Source organism: Geotrypetes seraphini, chromosome 5, assembly GCF_902459505.1.
Source record: "Geotrypetes seraphini chromosome 5, aGeoSer1.1, whole genome shotgun sequence".
Lineage (NCBI taxonomy): Eukaryota > Metazoa > Chordata > Amphibia > Gymnophiona > Dermophiidae > Geotrypetes > Geotrypetes seraphini.
The window spans coordinates 175,098,310-175,120,421 of record NC_047088.1 but is presented as its reverse complement, the minus strand read 5'-3'; the positions used below and the strand labels follow the sequence as shown (position 1 = coordinate 175,120,421).

Genomic DNA, 22,112 nt, shown 5'->3' with positions numbered 1-22,112 from the left:
TGTCCAGATGAGCCCCCCAAGCATAGTTCGAGGAGTCGGTCATGAGGACCTTCTGATGGGGAGGCATGTGAAACAGCAAACCTCTGGAGAGATTGGAAGAGAGCATCCACCAGCGAAGCGACTGTAGCAGAACAGGAGTGACCTGAATGTGTCGAGTCAGAGGGTCGGAGATCTGCAACTATTGAGACGCCAGGGTCCACTGAGGAATCTGCAGGTGAAGTCTGGCAAAAGGAGTCACGTGTACTGTAGAGGCCATGTGGCCCAGAAGCATCATCATGTGTCTCGCCGAGATGGACGGGCGAGAGGAGACCGAGTGACAAAGATGAAGAAGAGCCGCCAGGCGTTGAGGAGGAAGGAACACTCTGAGTTGAATAGTATCCAGAACAGCTCCGATGAAGGGAAGAGTCTGGGAAGGTTGTAGATGGGATTTGGGAAAGTTGATCTCGAATACCAGACTCTGCAGGAACCAGATCGTCCTCTGGGTTGCCTGGACGACACCCTGAGACATGGAATCCTTGATGAGCCAGTCGTCGAGGTAGGGAAACACCTGAAGACCATGGTTCCTGAGTGCTGCGGCCACTACAACCAGGCACTTGGTGAAGACTCTGGGTGACGAAGCTAGGCCGAAAGGGAGCACTCTGTATTGAAGATGAAGATGTCCCACTCGAAATCTGAGGTATTGACGGGAGGCCGGATGGATGGGAATATGAGTGTAGGCCTCCTTGAGATCGAGAGCATAACCAGTCGTTCTGCTCGAGGAGGGGATAGAGAGAAGCCAGGGTCAACATGCGAAACTTCTCCCTGACCAGAAACTTGTTGAGTACCCCGAGGTCCAAAATAGGACGCAGATTGCCCGTCTTCTTCGGAACAAGGAAGTACTGGGAGTAAAAACCCTTGTTCAGTTGGTCCACAGGGACCGGCTCGACGGCACGAAGCCGGAGCAAAGCCTGAGCTTCCTGAAGAAGAAGGGTGGTCTGGGTTAAGTTGGAAGGATACTCTCTTGGAGGATGTTTCGGAGGAACTTGATGGAACTGAAGAGAGTATCCATCTTTTACGATGGAAAGGACCCAGAGGTCAGTGATAATAGTCGTCCATCGATGGTAAAAATGATGGAGACGACCTCCGATGGGAAAAAATGGGGAGAGCAGAACGATAGAAGTTATGCTCCCTATGAGACAGTCAAAAAGGCTGAGGAGCCTTGGGGACAGCAGAAGACTGAGGCTTTTGTTGGGGCTTCTGCTGGTGCTGCCTCTTCACAGGCTGACGGATGGTGGGCGCCTGCTTCGGCGGGTAGCGCCTCTGATAGATCATAGGCGGGCGAGACGGACGAGTAATAGCAAGCTTGGGCTTCTGGCGGAGAATAGATTGAAAAGACTTTTCATGTTTCGACAGCTTCTCCGTCGCCGCCTCAATGGACTCTTCGAAAAGGTCTGCTCCCGCATAGGGAACGTTCACCAGCCTGTCCTGGAGATTCGGGTCCATATTAATGGTCCGGAGCCACGCCAGGCGTCTCATGGCCACCAAACAAGCAGCAGCTCTGGCCGAGAGTTCAAAAGCGTCGTAAGACGATTGCATCAACTGCAGGCGGAGTTGGGACAACAACGCCAGGACTTCCGAGTACTCGAAGCGAGCCTGAGAGTCTAGATATGGCAAAAACTTTTGTAGAATGGAGAGAAAAAACTCAAAGTAGGTCGCAAAATGAAAACTATAATTCAGGACTCGAGAAGCCATCATCGAGTTCTGGTAGATGCACCTGCCAAATCTGTCCATGGTTCTGCCCTCCCGGCCAGGAGGAGTGGAGGCATACACCTGTGAGGGATGAGACCGCTTCAAGGAGGACTCAACCAAGAGGGACTGGTGAGAGAGCTGCGCCCTGTCGAAGCCCTTATGGTGCATCATGCAGTACCTGGCATCCAACTTCCCTGGGACAGCGGGGATGGAGTAAGGAGTCTCGAAATATCTCATGAAAGGCTGGTCCAGAAACTTATGGAGAGGTAGACGGAGAGACTCAGCAGGAGGTTGGGAAAGATGCATCGTCTCCAAATACTCCTTAGAAAAATTGGAACCCGAATCCAGGGTGATATCCAGATCCACTGCCATCTGCCGCAGGAAGGATGAGAAACATAACTGGTCAGCCAGGGCCAGGCCTCGAGACGGGCTCGAAGAAGTCAAGGCGGCCTGATCTGCTGAGGCCGAGGACCGGCATGGAGAGAACGATCCCACGATGTCCTCGAGTTCCAGCATAGGAGGAGGAGGCGAGTAATTCGGTGAAAACTCCCTAAAGGGCTGCTTACGACAAGGCGAGGCATGCCTCGAAGAATGCCTCGATGAATGTCTCGAGCGACGACCCAAACTGTGTCTAGAAGCAGGCCTCGAGCGTCGAGGCGAGAGAAGCCCAGATGAGGCAGCCATCGAGTAGATGGGGCTGGAGGCTGTGGATCGAAGCAGCGGAGGCTGAGACGAAGCCTCTCGGCATCGAGGAGGAAGGTTCCGCTCCAGGCAAGGTGGAGGATTCAGCACCATGCATCGAGTGTATCGGTTCCAAAGGTGGCATGGGCAAAGACTCTGCTTCTTGCGAGGCATGCCCTGAAGCCAGACCAGACACTCGCCGAGACTCTGCTCCCAGCAGCGAGAGTGTGCGTCGAGGAGGCACCGGAGGCGGCTCGATCTCACGGGAGGCTTCCGCATGCCCAGGCTGGATTTGGGAGAGAAGCGTCGGCCCAATCTTAGTAAAGAGCTCGACAAATCGCTTCTCCATCATGGCATGGAACGAAGCCGGCAAAGAGGGATTCGCATCCGCAATGGGACCTCCAGCACGGACATCGCTAACTCGGCCGCCAGGGGGCTTGGGCTTAGAAGCCTTGGGCACCTTGAACACCACTGGAGGAATGGGAGGCTGCGTTACCTGACCCGAGGAGACAGCGGAAGGCACCGCAGCAGGCGTCTTGAGTCGAAGCCAGCACGAACGAGGCAGGCTTGAGCAGACTCGAGGCTGAAGCGGAAGTCGAAGGCGTGGCGCTCTGTGATGAGGGCAGCTCCGGGGACGCCTCCATGCTGAACAGCGACTCCCACAAAATGCAGCGACGCTTAAAAGCACGTGCTGTAAGTGTTGAGCAAGGCCGGCACGATTTCGGGAAATGTTGAGGCCCGAGACACTGAAGACAGCGTCGATGAAGATCCATCAACAAAATCGCGCGCTGGCACTTGACACACTTTTTAAAACCGGTGACAGGCCGGGACATAGGCCAAAAAAGCTCCGCCGCAAGATCGAAGCCACGGGGCCGCGGCCATGCGGCCTGCCCGGTCGAATGATCGAAAGAAATTTTTTTTTGTTTGTTTTTTTTTTGAAAAACAAGAAAACGCAACGTGAACCAACGATAATGAGCAAAGAAAACTCAAAACCATGGACACAGAAGGCACAAGTGAAGGGACTTCGCGCAGAGAGTCGAAGACGGACTTCTCAGCTCCACGGAAGAGTAAGAACTGAGGAGACACGCCCAGTGCATCGGGCGGGAAGGCACTCTCGCATGAACGGTGTGGGCAACTCGAAACTTCTAAAAGTTTCTACAAGCAAGTATGCTTGTGAGATGTCCGCATCGGGGCTCCGTTGGATGACGTCACCCACTATTGAGAATACCTGCCTGCTTGTCCTGGGATAATCATTTTTTATGCTTGGATGATAAAAAATGACTATTTTAATTTATTGTTTGGAGGTATGGCCTGGCTTCTATGTATTTATTTTCATCACCGAGTAGTTCTATTAGCTAATTTGCAACTGGAAGGGAGTGGAGGGAAAGGGGTAACTTAACAGTTAAAGCGCTTGGTGATCTTTGATATTGTTGTACTATTCTGACTGTTCCATTATTTTATAGTTTTTTGTAAGAAGGTATATACATAGTGCAGTCATAGGTGCTAGCTCTGTATCTGAGCTGCCCCAATATTTTTGGGATCTCACCTGACTGTAGACGCACCACTACTAATACTCACCTGACCGCAGATGCACCACTACTATAGTGCATACCAAGGGGGAGGGGGGCAATTCATCCCAGGTGCAGCTCATTGGGGGTGTTCTAGTCCAGAGTTTGGTCTCTATATTCTGCAGCCTGCAAGTTTTGGGCCACCAGCAGCATTAATGAGCTGAACATGCTGCCTTTTGGTAGTCCCAGAAGCTTTCGATCTGCTGCAAAGTCCTGCCTCTGTTGGGGGGGGGGGAGGGAGAGATGCCAAATCACTGAATAGGGTGGGGTGAGGTAAGGAAGGGAAGGGAATGGGGACTGACATTCAAAGCGGTAGGCACTGGAGAATTAAGTGACTTGCCCAGGGTCACAAGGAGCAGCACTCACAACCTCTTGGTGCAGAGGCAGCAGTTCTACCAGTGAGCCAGAGACATATCAGAGTATGGGAGGAAAGGGAAGAAAGAGAAAGAAGAGAGAAAAATGGACAGAGGGGGAAGCTGGAATGAACCATGTAAAAATAAGAGGGGGCAGGAAGGAAGAGAGTGAAAAGGAAGGAAGAGAATGAAAATGAGGAAAGCAGAAACCAGAGACAACAAAGGTATAAAAACTGCAGCTATGGCATCCTGTCCTGACCTGAGGAAGGGGGTTTTGGTCTCCGAAAGTAAGTAAAAAAATACAGTATATTAAAATTAGTCTAATAAAAAGATCACTTTATTTCCATTTTCTATTTATAAATGCTTATCAACACATCTACAATACCACTTTATCCTAAAGCAATAAAGAAAAAAAATTCTTATACTGTACTGACCTGAAGGTGGTGGTTTTGGCATCTGAAAGCTAATTGAAAAGTGTACTAGTCCAATAAAATAGTATTATCTTATTTTCCAATTTTTACTTTATTTCTGTTTCTTAATTTGTAAGGTGGTGGTTATTTGACATTTTTTCAAATTTACATCTGCTATCTTTTTACTATATTTTGCACAGTATTAGAGGACATGCATAACTATTTCTGTTTCTGTGGTGTTGCACTGAGTTCTTGGTGGTTCAGTTTAACTTTTGTCTACATATTTCTAATTTTAGTTTATGATTACTTATTCCATTGTGGATGAGGGTGTATCTATGTTCTGCATGAATGAAAAACACATGGTTTTCTGTTAGCATTGACTGTGCAGGATCAAGCAGTACTAATCTGGTTTGGTTAATTTTACAATGGGTGCACTGATATTCTAGTGCTCATTGCAGTGTTTAAGATGTTGCCTTTTCCTAGTTACCCCCTTGTTGTGTAACTCATGGATTATTACTAAAATAATTTTTTATAACAAAAGTAGAAAAAAAACTTGATGGTTACCTATCAATTAAATACAATATATAGAACCACCAAAATGACACTGGGTGAAAATCTAATACTCAATATTCTGAGGCTTGTCCCCGTCTATAAATAGAGAAAAAAAAGAGAAAATAAATTATATCCAGCGTCATTTTGGTTTATTTTGGTGGTTCTATATATTGTATTTAAAATAATTTTTTCACATAAAGGTATTCTAGATCTCAGTGTGATAATTACTGAAGTGCTGTCTCTTCATAAATAGGGTTGTTGTTTTAAGTTCTTTCAATTCTGTAATAGCATGACAAACTTGGTTTACAGGTTCTAAACGTGTTCTTGCAGGATACTGTGGTCGTTAGCTAAGAGTTTGATGCTTCTCAATGCTGGATTTTTGTGGCATCATCCCAATTTGAGGTGAGTTCGCCACACCTTCAAGTTCAACAAAATGTAAGACTATTTCCTTTCTGGTGTTGGCTGGAGGAGGGAGGATATTGGGCATTTTGAAAAGTTGGCTCCTATGATTGCAGTGATGTATCACTAATAAATTTTAAAAGTAAAGAGCACAAGCAAAAAACAATTTTGCAAAAATAAGACAGTAGGATATTATAAAAATCACTATGATATTAAGTTTGTTTTTTAATTGTATTGTTTGTTACAAAGTGCTTTTGTTATTAGATACCAACATAACATGCTGGTAACTTGAAAAACTACAACTTACCAATAATAAACCTGTCTACAGGCAGCACTGGTGCAACATGAGGTGTAGCTTGTGTTATAATCAGGCTTATCAAGTGTGGATTAAAGTTTTTAAGGGTGAACAATGCTCTTGCAACAAGACCTCCCATGGAATGAGCAATTATTGCGACATTGTGTGGGGGAAAATCTTGACCCTGCAAACAAGCAAAGAAATATAAAACCCAGTATGTCACCTCAGGAAATAACATTTTCATGCACTTGCCTATAGAGAAAGCAAATCTGCTCTTTGAAAACCACATACAGCTCCAATTTTCAGGATATGCACAATATGCCACCAGTTAATCTAGCTCACAGATCAAAAATATGCATATAGCTACAGACTTTTTCTATTATTGAATAAAGCCCTATGGAAGCTACAAGTAAGAAAAGCACAAATTAAAATGCGTGAACTTCTTCACTATCTACTCTAGCAGAACTATCACTAAACATGCAGTACCCCCTACTTATACAAACTCCCACTCGCTGTAATGTAATTCATGTCTGATGAGCTACCCAACCCTCTACTTGTCATGTTTGTCTGTTAAGTAGATTGTAAGCTCTTCTGAAAAGGGACCATGTCTTGAATGTTCTAATATACAGTGCTGCGTACTTCTCATAATACTATAGAAATGATAAGTATAAGTAGTAGTAGTTCTTGCTGGAACTTCTACAAATACAGTTTTAGTTTAGAAACAGAATTCTTATGATGTTTTTAAAATGACACTGCAACGTGGCTGATTAGAACACCTACATAGCATGCATCCATCACATAGCAGTAAACACTTTGAAACAGAAATGTGTTTTGTTCTGGTCACCGGCAGTGGCATAGTGAGGGAAGGAGGCACCCGTTCCTGGTCAGCCAAATAGCGTTAATATCGGGCAGTTGATTTATCAAAGAGTTAACTAACTTGGCAACATACATAACAAATGCAGGTTATTGGAAATAGAATACACACCAAGACACAGTTGACATGAGCTGTCATATTTCACTCTCATTTAAACTAATTGGGCCCCTTGACAGCTGCTCTTAAAACTGAGTAAAAACAAAACAGATATGAACTTCTTACCTTATATAGCTGGAGGATGGCTTTGACACACTCATAGACAAATGTAGTCTGCTTTCGTAAGCTGCCCCCATACAGTGCAACCAGCTCCTCACTAAAGCTGATACTGAAGAAGTTGAAGTGGAACTTCAAGTCAATATTTTCGGCTTTTCTAAGGGCAACAGACCCCAGGGAGCGCACTAAAGGGCAAAGAAAGTGATTCAGTGATTAAATGATGCACAGTTTGATGTTTTAATTTACACATTTTACACTTACACGATTTCTCCTTTACTGTAGTGCAGTATTTAGCTTAGGGCCCTATCCCAGGGCCTATATATTATAGGGCCTTAATACTATTAGGATATCATTGCATAGCGTAATAAGCTGCATAGTTCACAGGTAGACATGGCGAGAGGGTCATTGTTTTTGCTGACTCGACTATCAGTAGCTGCAAATATCACTTAAACAACAATGTATCAATATAACCATATAGCAATTTTTAAGGGTCTTCAGACTGCCAATCAGGTAGCCTAATACGATTGCACTACAATCCTCATTGGACTCGTTGCTATACTATCTAATTATTCATATTCTATTTAAATTAGTTTTCTTTCTTTGTATGAATTTTTCTTATAAGGCAAAAAAGTAAAAAAAATTATCTTGTCTTTAGTTACAGCGCCACCTCTTCTAATGAGCCCTGTTTCATTTCTTCATCAGGGAAACGAGGTGTAACAAATAGCGTACTGCGCTGACTTAAATAAATGAGCTTAACATTCTGTGTTGCAACGCCGCTGAAGTTATTGAATATTCTGATACTAAGTAGCCACTATCCAGCAAGTGTGGTCGACTATCTTTTTCAGTGCTTGTTAGGGTTTTCTGAGAAATGAACTCTTATCTGTGAGGCTACACATCTGTTGTTTAGACTGAACATATTGGCTAGAATTTTCACATACTAATATGTCTTGTTTTTCCCCTCTATCAGAGAATGTCTTGTTTTTACCTTACATTTATAAAAAAAACCATGTATCCGTTTTATATTTTGGGAACATGTCCCATCTTGTGCTGTGTGTGTGTATAAAGCAATCCTCTCAACGTGCCTGGCCAGAAGTTCACCTGTGGAATATGTGCACTACTGCCCAGGGCCCTCCTGTGAACTCTTTCGGCCAGACCACGCTTTGGGGCTTCCCAGTCTTTGTTTATGGAGACTAGAAGATGCAGCCAATTTTTCACAGTGATATATTGCTTCTTTTCTTTGTAAATACTCTGCTATTTCTTTCTTTCACCAAACTTTTACTAATAAATGCTATATTTAGTTGTAAGAAACAGCTAGTGTGGATTATTCCATTTTACCCTAAAATGTCAGTCAGTGGGCTATAAAACTGTATTGCCCTGGCCTGTTGCTCACTATATGGTCAGATGGAATACCTAGCTTGTTGCCCCCCCCCCCCTCTTAAAGCTAGGCAATACATTTATGTATACACATAAAATGTTAAATTATAAATACTCATATTCAATTAACTTATCAATATTGCTTCCCCATTCCCATTTTTCTAGGTGTGTGTCCCTTGTTCTTACCATTAAATTTTATTACTTATGTTACAACAGCACTCATCTGGAAAAGAGGCCACCTTGCATTGTAGCCATATTGCCTCTTTAAACATATTTCTTCTCCATATTCAATCCTATACTCAAAGGTCACATGTCTCAGCAAGGCCATGGGAAAAGCAAACTCACCAGGTTTTCAATATCTTGTTAAGAAATTTCCAAAAATCAGGACTGCAAAACTAAAGGAAGGGATATTTATAGGCCCACAGATCAAGTCCGTTATGCAGGATGAAGATTTTAAGCAATCATTCTTAGAAGCTGAGCTTGAAGCTTGGGAGGCATTCAAGTGGTTAGTGGAAAACTTTCTGGGCAACCATAAGTCTCCTTCATACAAGGAAGGAGTTCAGAATCTCCTTGACTCATATCAGAAACTTGGCCGTCGCATGTCATTAAAAATACACTTTTTGCACTCACATCTTGACTTTTTTCCGGAAAATCTTGGTATGGTGAGTGATGAGCAAGGAGAACGTTTTCACCAGGACATTCAATTAATAGAACGTTGCTACCAAGGTTTCTGGAATGAGAGAATGATGGCCATCTACTGCTGGATGCTGTGCCATGACAATCCAGACACAACTCACAAAAAGAAATCATACTCTAAGCATTTTTGAAGAAATATTGGTTGCTAAGTGACACAGTCCAGTATAATTATGCTGTGTGACTTTTGACCGAAGATACTGCAACATTTCTTTAAGTTGATGCTGCAGTTCTTAAAACCCTATATGCTAAAATGCTATAAACTAACATTAATTTGCAAAAGCACTCAAGTTTTAATAGAACTGACTTATTTTGAGAAATCTAACCGACAGATACTAATAGGCAACTGTTCCTACTGTTAAACAGTGTCCAGTATCTTTGGATGATGGCTGTGGTCTAGAACAGGAGCTGTAAGCAGGAAGGGATTACCGCCTTGAAAAAGCCTTATTAGGCGAAACATGTTGGCTTGATATCCCTGCATTGCGACCACTAAGCTAAGTACTCATTAACTATTAATGAATTAAATTATTTAAGAAATTTGCAGGAGCGTCCTTTGAATATATGAGTTGCTTTAAAGATTTAAACCACCCACTGCCGCCCAGTACATTCTGTTCAGTGCGGCTGGTTTCCTGAAGCAAGAGCACGAAACGTGTTCACGTTGGAACCAAGAAACCATGCTTTAAGAGTTTTTGAACTTTTTGATTTTTTGAACTAATTTGGTATTGATTTGGCACAAATTTGGCACTAACTTATGCTTAAAAGTATGGAAGATTTAGCAATGATTGGGTGGTGAGGTGGTACAGGGGTTTTTTTTCCTTCTGAAGAACCCCTCCATGTCTCTGAGCTAATCTTCATATATGTATAGCACTGTTAAACAACAATTAATGCATAATTCAGAGTAGTGTTCTTTGATTATATATAAAGATGGATGTATGGCAGAAAGTGAAGGAGAGAAAAACAGCAAATGGATAAGGTGCTCTGGATACACAGTTAAGAGCACAGAAAGAAGGAAGTGTAGCTAGAGACTGGGAAAGATGGTTTGAAAACCAAAATTACCAGGCAACAAAGGTAGGGGAAATTATTTTATTTTCAATTTAGTGATTGAATTGTGTCAGTTTTGAGAAATTACATCTGCTGTCTATATTTTGCACTGTTCAGGAAGAAATGCATTTGTTTCTATTTCTCTGGGAGTTGTACTGCATGCAGAGTCTTGCATCTTAGGGTTTTGTTTGTATATATATATATATATATAGCACAGTTACTTACCATAACAGGTGTTATCCAGGCAGTTATTCTCACATGTGGGTGACGTCATCTACGGAGCCCCGACACGGACAGCTTTTTCAAGCAAACTTGATTGAAGATTCAAGTTTGCTGTGCTGCACCACGCATGTGTGCCTTCTTGCTCCACTAGAGGGCGCATCTCCTCCTCATGGTCTCCAGTTCAGATAACCAGCTAAGAAGCCAATTTCGGGGAGGCGGGAGGGTTGCGAGAATATCTGCCTGCTGTCCCTGGATAACACCTGTTACGGTAAGTAACTGTGCTTTATCCCAGGACAAGCAGGCAGCATATTCTCACATGTGGGTGACCTCCAAGCTAACCAAAAAGGGACGGAGGGAAGTTGGCAATTCAAGAAAACAGATTACGCAAAACCGACTGGACAAACCGGCCATCGCTCCTGGACAGAGTATCCAGGCAGTAGTGTGAGGTGAAAGTGTGAACCGAAGACCAAATGGCAGCTTTGCAAATCTCCTCGATAGGGTTGACCTGAGGAAAGCGACAGAAGCCACCATCGCACTGACCTTATGCCCCGTAACCCGACCATGCAGCGCGAGACCAGCCTGAGCGTAGCAAAAGGAAATACAAGCTGCCAACCAGTTGGACAAGGTGCGCTTGGAAACAGGACGTCCCAACCGATTAGGATCAAAGGACAAAAACAATTGAGGAACCTTCCGATGAGATTGAGTGCATTGAAGATAAAAAGCCAACGCCCTCTTACAGTCAAGAGTGTGAAGTGCCACCTCCCCAGGATGAGAATGGGGTTTGGGAAAAAACACCGGAAGAACAATGGACTGATTGAGATGAAAATCAGACACCACCTAGGGCAAAAACTTGGGATGAGTGCGAAGAACCACCTTGTCATGATGGAATACAGTAAAAGGCGGGTCCGCTACCAATGCCTGCAGCTCACTAACTCTTCGAGCAGAAGTGAGCGCAAGCAGGAAGATCACCTTCCAAGTGAGGAACTTCAGATGAGATTTATTCATGGGCTCAAACGAAGCTTTCATAAGTTGAGCCAGAACTACATTGAGATCCCAAACCACCAGGGGAGGATGGACATTCAAGAGACCCCTTATGAAGCGAGATACCAAAGGATGGATAGAAAGGGACTTCCCATCAAGCTGCCGATGAAAAGCAGCAATCGCACTAAGGTGCACTCTAATAGAATTTGTCTTAAGACCAGACTGAGACAAATGAAGTAAATATTCTAGAACCGAGGACACAGGAGCCGACAAGGGTTCCAGATGATGTGACGAATACCAGGAAGAGAATCTAGTCCACTTTTGAGAATAGCAGAGTCTAGTCGAAACCTTACGAGAAGCTTCCAAAACCTCCCTGACTGACTGAGATAACTGAAGAGAAGTCAGGTGGAAAGGTACCAAGCCATCAGATGTAGAGACTGCAGATTGGGATGCAATAGAGAACCCCGACTCTGAGACAGCAGAGAGGGAAAAATAGGCAGAAGAAGAGGCTCCCTGACACCGAGTTGAAGAAGCAGGGAGAACCACGGCTGCCGAGGCCCTGAGGAGCAACCAGGATCAGGGTGGCATGTGTAGACTTGAGATGCACTAGTGTCCTCAAGAGCAGAGGAAACGGCAGAAACGCATAAAGAAACTTCCCCTCCCAAGCGAGGAGGAAGGCAACCGCCTCGAGATGATTCGGGGAGAACATCCAGGAACAGAAGAGAGGCAGTTTGTGATTGAGGGGAGAAGTGAACAGATCTATCTGAGGAGTCCCCCACTGCTCGAGCACCTGGCGCAAGACCTGGGAATGAAGAGACCACTCGTGTGGTTGCAGAAGGTGGCTCAGCCTGTCCGCCAGACAGTTCCGCTCCCCCTTTATGTAAATATGTTGTGGCGAATTGCCCACTCCCAAAGACAAAGAGCCTCCTGCACAGGGACCAGGACCCCGTGCCTCCCTGCTTGTTTAGATAATACATTGCCACCTGATTGTCCGTGCGGACTAGGACCACACGATCCTGAAGCAGATGGCGGAAAGCCACAGCGGCCAAATAAATGGCCCGAAGCTCCAACAGGTTGATGTGACAGCGACGGTCTTCCGTCGACCACAGACCCTGAGTCCGTAGACCGTCCAGATGAGCCCCCCAAGCGTACTCGGAAGAGTCCGTGGTGAGGACCTTGTGGTGCGGAGGGGCGAGAAAGAGCAAACCCCTGGAAAGATTGGAAGAGTTGGTCCATCAACAGAGCAAGCGTCTCAAAGAGGGAGTCACCACAATGGGGCTGAAGACCGGGTCCCGGTCCTGACGCCACTGAGAGGCCAACGTCCACTGAGGAATCCACAGGTGCAACCGGGCAAACAGTGTGACATGGACGGTGGAGGCCATGTGGCCCAAGAGAATCATCATGCGCTTTGCCGAGACCGAGAACAGTAGAGACACCTGCCTGCTCATATGGACAAGCGCCCCCAGCCGAGGAGGAGGAAGGAACGACCGAAGACGAACCGTGTCCAGCACGGCCCCGATGAATTGTAGAGATTGCAAGGGGCACAACTGGGATTTGGGGAAGTTTACTTCGAACCCCAGACTCTGAAGAAATATAATAGTCTGTCGGGTCGCTGAGATAACCCCTTCTTTCGATGGTACTTTGATCAACCAGTCGTCCAGGTAGGGGAACACCTGCAGGCGCCGCGACCGCAGGGCCGCCGCCACCACCACAAGGCACTTTGTGAACACCCTCAGGGACAAAGCCAGACCAAACGGAAGGACCCTGTACTGCAGATGCAGGTCCCCCACCTGAAACCGAAGGAACCGGCGATAAGCAGGGTGCACCGGAACATATGTGTAGGCCTCCTTCAAATCTAGGGAGCAGAGCCAGTCCCCCTCGTCCAGCAAGGGATAAAGAACCGGAAGGGAAAGCATCCAGAACTTCTCCCGCACAAGGAACTTGTTGAGGCGTCTCAAATCCAGAATCGGGCGCAGGTCCCTGGTCTTCTTCGGAACCAAGAAGTAGCGGGAGTAAAACCCCTGCCCCTGCTGACAAGGTGGGACTACCTCCACCGCCCGCAGGCAAAGAAGAGCCCGAGCCTCCGAAAGAAGGAGGGATAACTGCGCCCGATTGGAAGGACACGCGCTCGATGGGCTGTCGGGAGGGACCTCCCGGAAGTTCAGAGAGTATCCGGAGGCAATCACGCCGAGGACCCATGAGTCCGATGTGATAATCGCCCAACGAGGGTAGAACGAGCTGAGGCGGCCCCCGATGGGAAGGAGGCTTGACACCAGCGTGGAGGGGGCCCGCCCCCATCCGCCCGAACCGTCAAAAAGACGGGGAAGGCTTGGCCGCGGCAGGCGGCTGAGATTTGGGCAAAGCCCGAGGGTGCGCCTGCTGATGTCTCGGTGGTGGCCGCGAGAATGCCAGGTCATCTTCTGCAGGTACCGCCTGGGAGGAGCCCGATATGGCCTCGATGGAGTCGGCTTCGCCTTCGGTCTTACCAGGGAAGCAAAAGATCGTTCATGCTCCAAAAGGCGCTTAGTAGCAGCCTCTATGGAGTCGTCAAACAGTTCGTTCCCCACACAGGGCAGGTTGGCCAGGCGATCTTGGAGATTAGGATCCATGTTAACTAGCCGCAACCACACCAGCCGGTGCATGGCCACCGCAAAAGCGGAGACGTGGGATGAAAGTTCGAAAGCGTGGAACAGGTGGAGACGCAGTTGGGACAGATCCTCAATCAGCTGCCCAAACGCGACCTGGCGAGAGGAAGGCAAATCCGCCTGGAATGCGGGCAACGACCGCACCAGATGTTTAAGGTAGGAGGTAAAAGTGAACAAATAGTTCAACACCCTAGAGGCCATCATGGAATTTTGATACAGCCGGCGTCCAAATTTGTCGAGAGTCCTACCCTCCCTACCCGGCGGAACTGCCGCCGAGACCCGGGACAGGTGAGATTTTTTGAGCGAAGACTCAACGAGTAAAGACTGATGAGAAAGTTGAGCGCGCTCGAACCCTGGGCAGGGGACCGTCCAGTACTTGGGCTCCATTTTCGAAGGAACCGCAGTAACCGCATACGGGGTCTCAAGGTTGCGAATGAAAGCCTGCCGGAGCACTGGGTTCAGCGGAAGCCTGAGCAACTCACGAGGCAGAGACGGCATATCCAATTCCTCCAGATATTCTTTGGTGTACCGGGAATCACACTGGAGGTCCAGGTGAAGTGCCCGCCCCATGTCCTGCACGAATCTCATGAAGGATGGACGAGCCGCTCCCCTGCCCTCGGGGGGTGTCGCCGAATGGGACCGCCCCGCCACCGAAAAAGAGGGAGAAGCCTCCCGAGAATATCGAGGCTCCCTCTTCGCCCCACGCTCCGAGCCCCAGGAGGCACTCAAAGAGCGCACCAGGGTCGAGGACCTCCGTCGCTTCGAGAAGCCCCTCTGGGACGACCCCGGGGTACGAGGCACCAACCGATGACGGGTCGGGGACCTGTCCCCGGACTCCCTCGGCGAAAGCCTGGAGCCCCAGACCGAGGGGGAGTCCGTAACAACAGCGGGTTGGTGAGAGACAACTCGGAAACCCGCAGCGGTCCCATGGCGCAAGCTGTGGGAGAACGGCCGCACCTCGGAGGGGAATCCCGGGCGCGCTTGGCCAACCTCCGAACCGAGGTCGCTGCGAGCTTCGACCGGCGCTTCGCTCCCCCTGGCGCCCCGTGGGCGAAGAATGCCCTGATGCGAGGACTCCGAGGAGGACGAGAGACGCCTGGATCGGCACACCTTGCCCCCAGGCACCTCGACGCGAGGCTCAGGCTGGTCCAGCACACGCGAGGTCAGGACCGGATGGAGATGGGCCAGCACTGCGGACAGCTCCGAAGAGATCATCGCCAGGAGCATGTCCTGAAAAACAGGCACGGAAAGCATCGAGGGCATGTCCGAGGCCGTAGTGCACTCCACCAAGGGCGACCTCAACACGGAGTATTCCCGCGTGGTGGAGGCACGCCCTGCAGACTTAGAGGGCTTTGCCAGGGCTATAGGCAAGGAGCTCCCTCCCTGCCCGGCCTGCGTCCCCGAGGATGGCTTCTTTGCTGGTGTGGAACCTGCTGGAGGAAGAGGGGACTTACCCGGAGCCGAGGCTGGGGTCGAGGCCATCCGAGGTGGGGTCGAGGCCATCCAAGGCGGGGCCGAGGTCGCCGAGGTCAAGGCCGGGGCCGAAGCCGAGACCGAGGGCTGGTCTACCACGAAGAGGTCCGCCATTCGGGCCCGACGGCGGCGAATAGCACGATGCTGGAATGTAGCACACCGGGGGCAGGACTCCGTCGGATGATCAGCCCTCAGACACAGGATGCACCACCGATGGGGGTTGGTGATCGACAGTAGCTGATCACACCGGGTGCACTTTTTAAACCCGGACAAGGGCCTGGACATAAGAAGGAAAAACAGGCCGCAGCCGACGAGGCCACGCAGCCACAACAACTCGGGAGCCCCCGGGCATCAAAAAACTGCAAACTTCGCACAGGAACAAGAAAATAATCGAACAAAACGCACACAGCGACTCACTGATAAAAAACAATAAAGCCACGGTGCTAGAAGGCACTTTCGGGCAGAGACCAAAAACAGGACTTTCTGGATCCGCGGAAACGAAAGAACTGGAGACCACGAGGAGGGGATGCGCCCTCTAGTGGAGCAAGAAGGCACACATGCGTGGTGCAGCACAGCAAACTTGAATCTTCAATCAAGTTTGCTTGAAAAAGCTGTCCGCGTCGGGGCTCCGCAGATGACGTCACCCACATGTTAGAATATGCTGCCTGCTTGTCCTGGGATAATAGTACAGTGGTACCTTGGATTACGAGCATAATCCGTTCCAGGAGCATGCTCGTAATCCAAAATGCTCGTTTATCAAAGCGAGTTTCCCCATAGGAAATAATAGAAACTCGCTTTGATGCGTTCCCCCCCCCCCCCCCCCCCGAGAACCAGCATTGCTTCCCTCGAAGGCCCCCCCCCCCGCGATCAGGCACCCCCCCTGCGATCCCCCTGCCTCGAACCGTCTGTAGCATAAAAAAACAAAGACAACTGTTGTTAACCCTCTTTATGTGTTTATCCTATAAACACATGATATATCGCCCAATTAATGTTTATAATTATATATAATGAGCTTCATTACAAAAATGTGACGTGCTAGTGAAAAACTAAACACAGATTTGAAATCAGCATGAAAAATACTACAAAACCCACCCAACATTAACTCTGATGAAAATGATGTGTTAACCTGTGTTAATTATCATACATCTAAAGGTCTCTTTAAGATAATAGTTATATTTGTGTTTAACTGCCAACTTTTATCAAAAATGAAATTTCTGCTGTTACCACCAGAGATGTGCAGACAAAAATTTTGTCTATTTTAGTTTCTTGTGTCTTTTCAGAAATTTGTTTTAACTTTTTTTTATTGCTGCTTCTGGTTTTATTTCATGTCAGGGACAATATTGGAAACAATATGCACTCTTTCCAGAGAGTATGCACTAATTACAGCAGAGGAAAACTTAAATTTCAGGAGGGGGGGTTTCCTATCATTTTGAGCATAAAATGACATAAAACATGGGAAATTTTTGACATTTTTCATGTTGTTTCAGAAGGACGCACATCCCTAAATCACCACTGCTTCAATTTTTGCACTAGTTATGTTTTTAATTATAAACAATGCATTTTTAAACATAAAATCATATGAAAACTTTTGACCATAGTTTCTGAATGCAAAAGTTAGAATTAAGCCTAAGTGTTATTTTCACACATACACTAAAGTGATTTTAATTGCTCTATTTACCTTGTTTATAACTTCCAGCATTACCAGGTAGAAAGAGGATAGGAATCCCAGTCAATTCCAACTTTGCATTTTCTTTAGCATAAACACCTTCTCCATAGAGGTACACCTCATAGCTTGGATAACGTCTGGAAATTTTCTTAGGGAGCTTAATCTTCTACAAAAAGAAACAAAGAGAATCAAGAACAACCTTTAGAAGCCTGCCTTTGATTTTGTCCAGGCTACGGCAGGAATTTCCGAACAGTAGTTGATGGAAGCAACGTGGATATAGAACCAGAAAGGACAACAACTATTTTATAAACCAAGGGTAGAGAACTCTGGTCCTCGAGAGCCATATTCCAGTCGGGTTTTCAGGATTTCCCCAATGAATATGCACGAGATCTATTTGCATACACTGCTTTCATGCATATTCATTGGGGAAATCCTGAAAACTCGACTGGAATACGGCTCTCGAGGATCGGAGTTCCCTACCCCTGCTATAACCAGTGCTCCAAGGTGGATGCCACTTACACAATAGTGCAGAGAAAAGGAGGTACTACTTGGAATGGTCAGTGGTAAAAGGAAGCAGGGGAGACCAAAGGCCTGTTGGCCAGATACCATCAAGAATGACATGGGAATGAACATCATGCAATTGAAAGAAGCTGTGGAAATTAGAGAAGCATGGCGAAGACTGGCCTACAGAGTATCCAAGGATTGGACACAACTGAATGGATAGTAGTAGTAGTAGTAGTATGCATCTTTACTGAATACCCGTGCCCTATTCATGCCCCTCCCATGGCTGTACCCCCTTTTAAGTGGCATGCTAAAAGATCTGCACATGCATCTTTATAGCATAGCATAGCAAGATATGGACGCAAATACAAATTGTTGCCAATCAGAACCAATAATTGATTGTTAGTCCACAATTATTGGCACTAATTGGCTCGTTATTCAGCTCAATCGGAGGCAGAAGAGGTGCTCAGAAGAGCCTGGAGAGCAGATAGGAGATTGCAGAGCAGAGAGGAGGCAAAGAGGGAGAGGAGAGCCAGTAAGGGAGCAGTGAAAAGGGGCAGTGGCGAGAGGAAGCTCCGCCCACCCTCACCGCATCAGCACCAGCCTAGCCCGGACTCCCCCCTTAAAAGGGGGGAGCCAACGGCACGCAGCCATTCGGCGCGCGGCAAAGGCGCTTGCCTTAGCGAAGGAGCCGGGAAGCTAGGCCACCCAAAAGAGAGACCCAAAATGTAAGTTATAAGCTCTGTTTTTACCTAGCCACACAGCAGGGATCACCTCTTGCACACCACACACCTAGAACTAGCACTCACCAAAACACAGCAGCATCAGCAGATTCACAACAAATAGGAGGACAGCAAACAGGAAGTCAGCTTAGCAAAAGAAATTACCCAGCCGAGAGCTTAGTTAGAAGCAGTAAGCACCCAGCAGACACACAACCAGCAAACAGACAAAAGAAAAAAGCTTTTTTGACCTACAAACAGTCACAACTACCGGAAGCAAAAGAAACCTATATGATGAAATCTAGGAAAGTTAAAACTTCAGTCAGGGAGGTCAAGCTCCGGATGGAAGAAAATATAGCTAGGCAGGTTAAAAGGGGGATAAATCCTTTTTCAAGTACGTCAGCGACAGGAAGAAGAATACAAGCGGCATCAGGCACATAAAAAACCCCCGACGGTAACTTCGCAGACTCGGATGCAGACAAAGCATAACTGCTAAATAACTACCGTATTTTCTCGCATATAACACGCGCGTTATACGTGGTTTTTACGTACCGCGCATACCCTCGCACGTTATACGTGTGAGCGCGTTGTACAAAATTTTTTTTACATAGTTCCCCCCCGACGTCCGATTCAACCCCCGCAGGACCGCTCGCACCCCACCCCGAAGGACCGCTCGCACGCACCCCCACCCCGAAGGACCGCTCGCACGCACTCCCACCCGCCCCCCCACAGCCTCCCGACCCCCCCCCCCATCATGTAGAAGCTCCTACCGGTGTCCTGCTGCTTCCTCTTGGCGGTCCCGACACCCGACACGATCGGGGCAAGAGGGAGCTCAAGCCCTCTTGCCCCAGCCAACCGCGGCACACCCGACACGATCGGGGCAAGAGGGAGCGCAACCCGACCATGTGCCCAAGGCCCCGCCCCCAGGAGGGACCTAAGGCTCCCGGGCCTATTCTGATTGGCCCAGGTGCCTTAGGCCCCACCAGTAGGCGGAGCTTTGGGACGGATGGGCCAATCCGGCCTCATTCCGTCGTTGGCTGCCTGCCGGACAGGCGGGTTTGGCTCCCGTCTGTCCGGCCAACTACACAAAGGTACGGGGAAGGGGGGTGGGGGTGTCGTGGGGGTCGGCCAGGGGGGTCGCGGGTCGGCTGGGGGGGACGGTCGGAGGTTCTTGGGGGGGCGGTCGTTGAGGAGGGTTTGCGTTGAGGGCAGGAGGGCCTGGGATCCCTCCTGCCCGTAATGTAGTGCGGGGTGGGGGTAGGGGGTCACGTGGCCAGGAGGGTTTGGGCTCCCTCCTGGCCCGAACAACTAGCGGGGGGGGGTCGCCAGGGCCAGGAGGACTTGGGCTCCCTCCTGGCCCGATATTGTCGGGGAGTTGGGGAGTCGGCGGGGCAAGAGGGCTTGGGCTCCCTTTTGCCCCGATCGTGTCGGGGAGTCGGTGGGGGGTAAGAGGGCTTGAGCTCCCTCTTGCCCTGATCGTGTCGGGGGGTGCCGCGGTTGGCTGGGGCAAGAGGGCTTGAGCTCCCTCTTGCCCCGATCGTGTCGGGTGTGCCGCAGTTGGCTGGGGCAAGAGGGCTTGAGCTCCCTCTTGCCCCGATCGTGTCGGGGATGCCGCTGTTGGATAGGGCAAGAGGGCTTGAGCTCCCTCTTACCCCGATCGTGTCGGGGGTGCCGCGGTTGGCTGGGGCAAGAGGGCTTGAGCTCCCTCTTGCCCTGATCGTGTCGGGGAGTCGGGACCGCCAAGAGGAAGCAGCAGGACACCGGTAGTAGCTTCTACATGATGGGGGGGGGGGGATCGGGAGCCTGTGGGGGTGCGAGCGGTCCTTCAGGGTGGGGGTGCGGGTGGGAGTGCGTGCGAGCGGTCCTTCGGGGTGCGGGTGCGTGCGAGCGGTCCTTCGCGGTGGGGGTGCGAGCGGTCCTGCGGGGGGGGGGTGAATCGGACATCTGGGGGGCATCAGGCTTTCAGGGTGGGGACAGAACTTCAAGGGGGAGAGGAGAGTCGGGGCGGGCGAAAGGAGAGTTGGGGTGGCCAGAGGAGAGCCAGGGCGGGCGAAAGGAGAGTCGGGCGGCGACGGGAGAGTCGGGCAGCATGCGCGGTATACGGGTGTGCGCGGTATATAAAAATTTCTGTACATAGATTTGTGTTTTTCGCGCGCTATACCCGTGTGCGCGTTTTACACGGGTGTGCGTTATCTACGTGAAAATACGGTACTTCTGTTCAGTATTCACTTGTGAAGCACCGGGATCTGGACCTCAGCTACAGACTGGTAAGCCTCACTTCAATAGTGTGTAAACTAATGGAGACAATGATCAAAAACAGATTAGACACGTTTCTGGATGAGGAAAAATTAAGGGACACCCACCAACATGGTTTTACGAAGGGAAGGTCTTGTCAATCCAACCTGATAAGCTTCTTTGACTGGGTAACAAAAAAGTTGGACGGGGAGGCCCTTGACATCGTGTACTTGGACTTTAGTAAAGCTTTTGATAGTGTTCCACACCGCAGGTTATTGAACAAGATGAACGTGATGGGACTAGGAGGAATGCTGACTGCATGGGTAGAAGAATGGCTTAGCGGCAGACCTCAAAGGTCTCTCTCAACAACGTCAAAAGTGACCAGTGGAGTGCCGCAAGGCTCGGTCTTGGGCCCAATGCTATTTAATATCTTTGTAAGGTATCTGACTCAAGGACTTCGAGGCAAAATTGCGTTATTTGCCGACGATGCTAAAATGTGCAACGTTGTGGGCAGGGCAACAGAACCTAACAGCGCAACTGCGCAAAACACTATGGAACAAGACCTACTTTTGCTAGAACAATGGTCCAGTACTTGGCAACTAAACTTTAATGCCAAAAAATGTAAGGTGATGCATCTTGGCAGCGGGAATCCTTGCAATACATACTCCCTAAATGGAGAGAACTTAACAAAAACTGAAATAGAAAGGGACTTGGGAGTAATCATCCGTGTAGACATGAAGGCTGCAAATTAGGTGGAGAAAGCCTCAGCAAAGGCTAGACAAATGCTTGGCTGCATTAGAAGCTTTATCAGCTGAAAGCCCGAAGTTATAATGCCATTATACAGATACATGGCGAGACCGCACCTGGAGTACTGCGTCCAGTTTTGGAGGCCACATTACCAAAAGGATGTGAAGAGAATTGAGTCAGTTCAGAGAATGGCCACAAGGATGGTCTCAGGACTTAAAGATCTTTCATATGAAGATCGCCTGAGCAGTCTGCACTTATACTCGCTCAAGGAGCACAGAGAAAGGGGGGACATGATAGAAACTTTCAAGTACATAACGGGCCGCATCGAGGAGGAGGAGGAGGAAATCTTTACTCTTACGGGTCCCACGGTGACAAGAGGACATCCGCTAAAACTTAGGGGAGGAAGATTTCATGGGGACACCAGGAAATACTTCTTTACCGAGAGGATGATTGATAGATGGAATTGTCTTCCGCATCAGGTAGTTGAGGCTAGTAGCACGCTCAACTTCAAGAGATGATGGGACAAACATGTGGGGTCGCTACAGAGGTATGATAGAGGATAATTTCTCTAGGGTGGAAGGGATCATGATTGGGCAGACTTGTTGAGCCGTCGGCCCTTTTCTGCCGTCATATTCTATGTTGCCTGTAAATTGTGCATGCAAATTGGGCACACATGCAATGATTCTTCTCATTGCCTTTTAAAAACAGAGAGGGGTTCAGGACTTGCATAGAAAGGAGAGCT

The 22,112-nt window shown here is 48.4% G+C and overlaps 1 protein-coding gene across 2 annotated transcripts in view; it reads right to left on the bottom strand.

Moving 5' to 3' along the window:
- PGAP1 (post-GPI attachment to proteins inositol deacylase 1) overlaps window positions 1-22,112 on the bottom strand; it is a 215,526-nt gene that overhangs the window by 181,639 nt on the left and 11,775 nt on the right. For both annotated transcript variants that reach the window (XM_033946396.1, XM_033946397.1), the window contains exons 2-4: window positions 17,181-17,334; window positions 7,083-7,258; window positions 5,999-6,170 (exon numbers count right to left, since the gene is read on the bottom strand). In XM_033946396.1, the coding sequence (XP_033802287.1) occupies window positions 5,999-6,170; window positions 7,083-7,258; window positions 17,181-17,334 (502 nt within the window). The remainder of the gene's footprint in view (window positions 1-5,998; window positions 6,171-7,082; window positions 7,259-17,180; window positions 17,335-22,112) is intronic.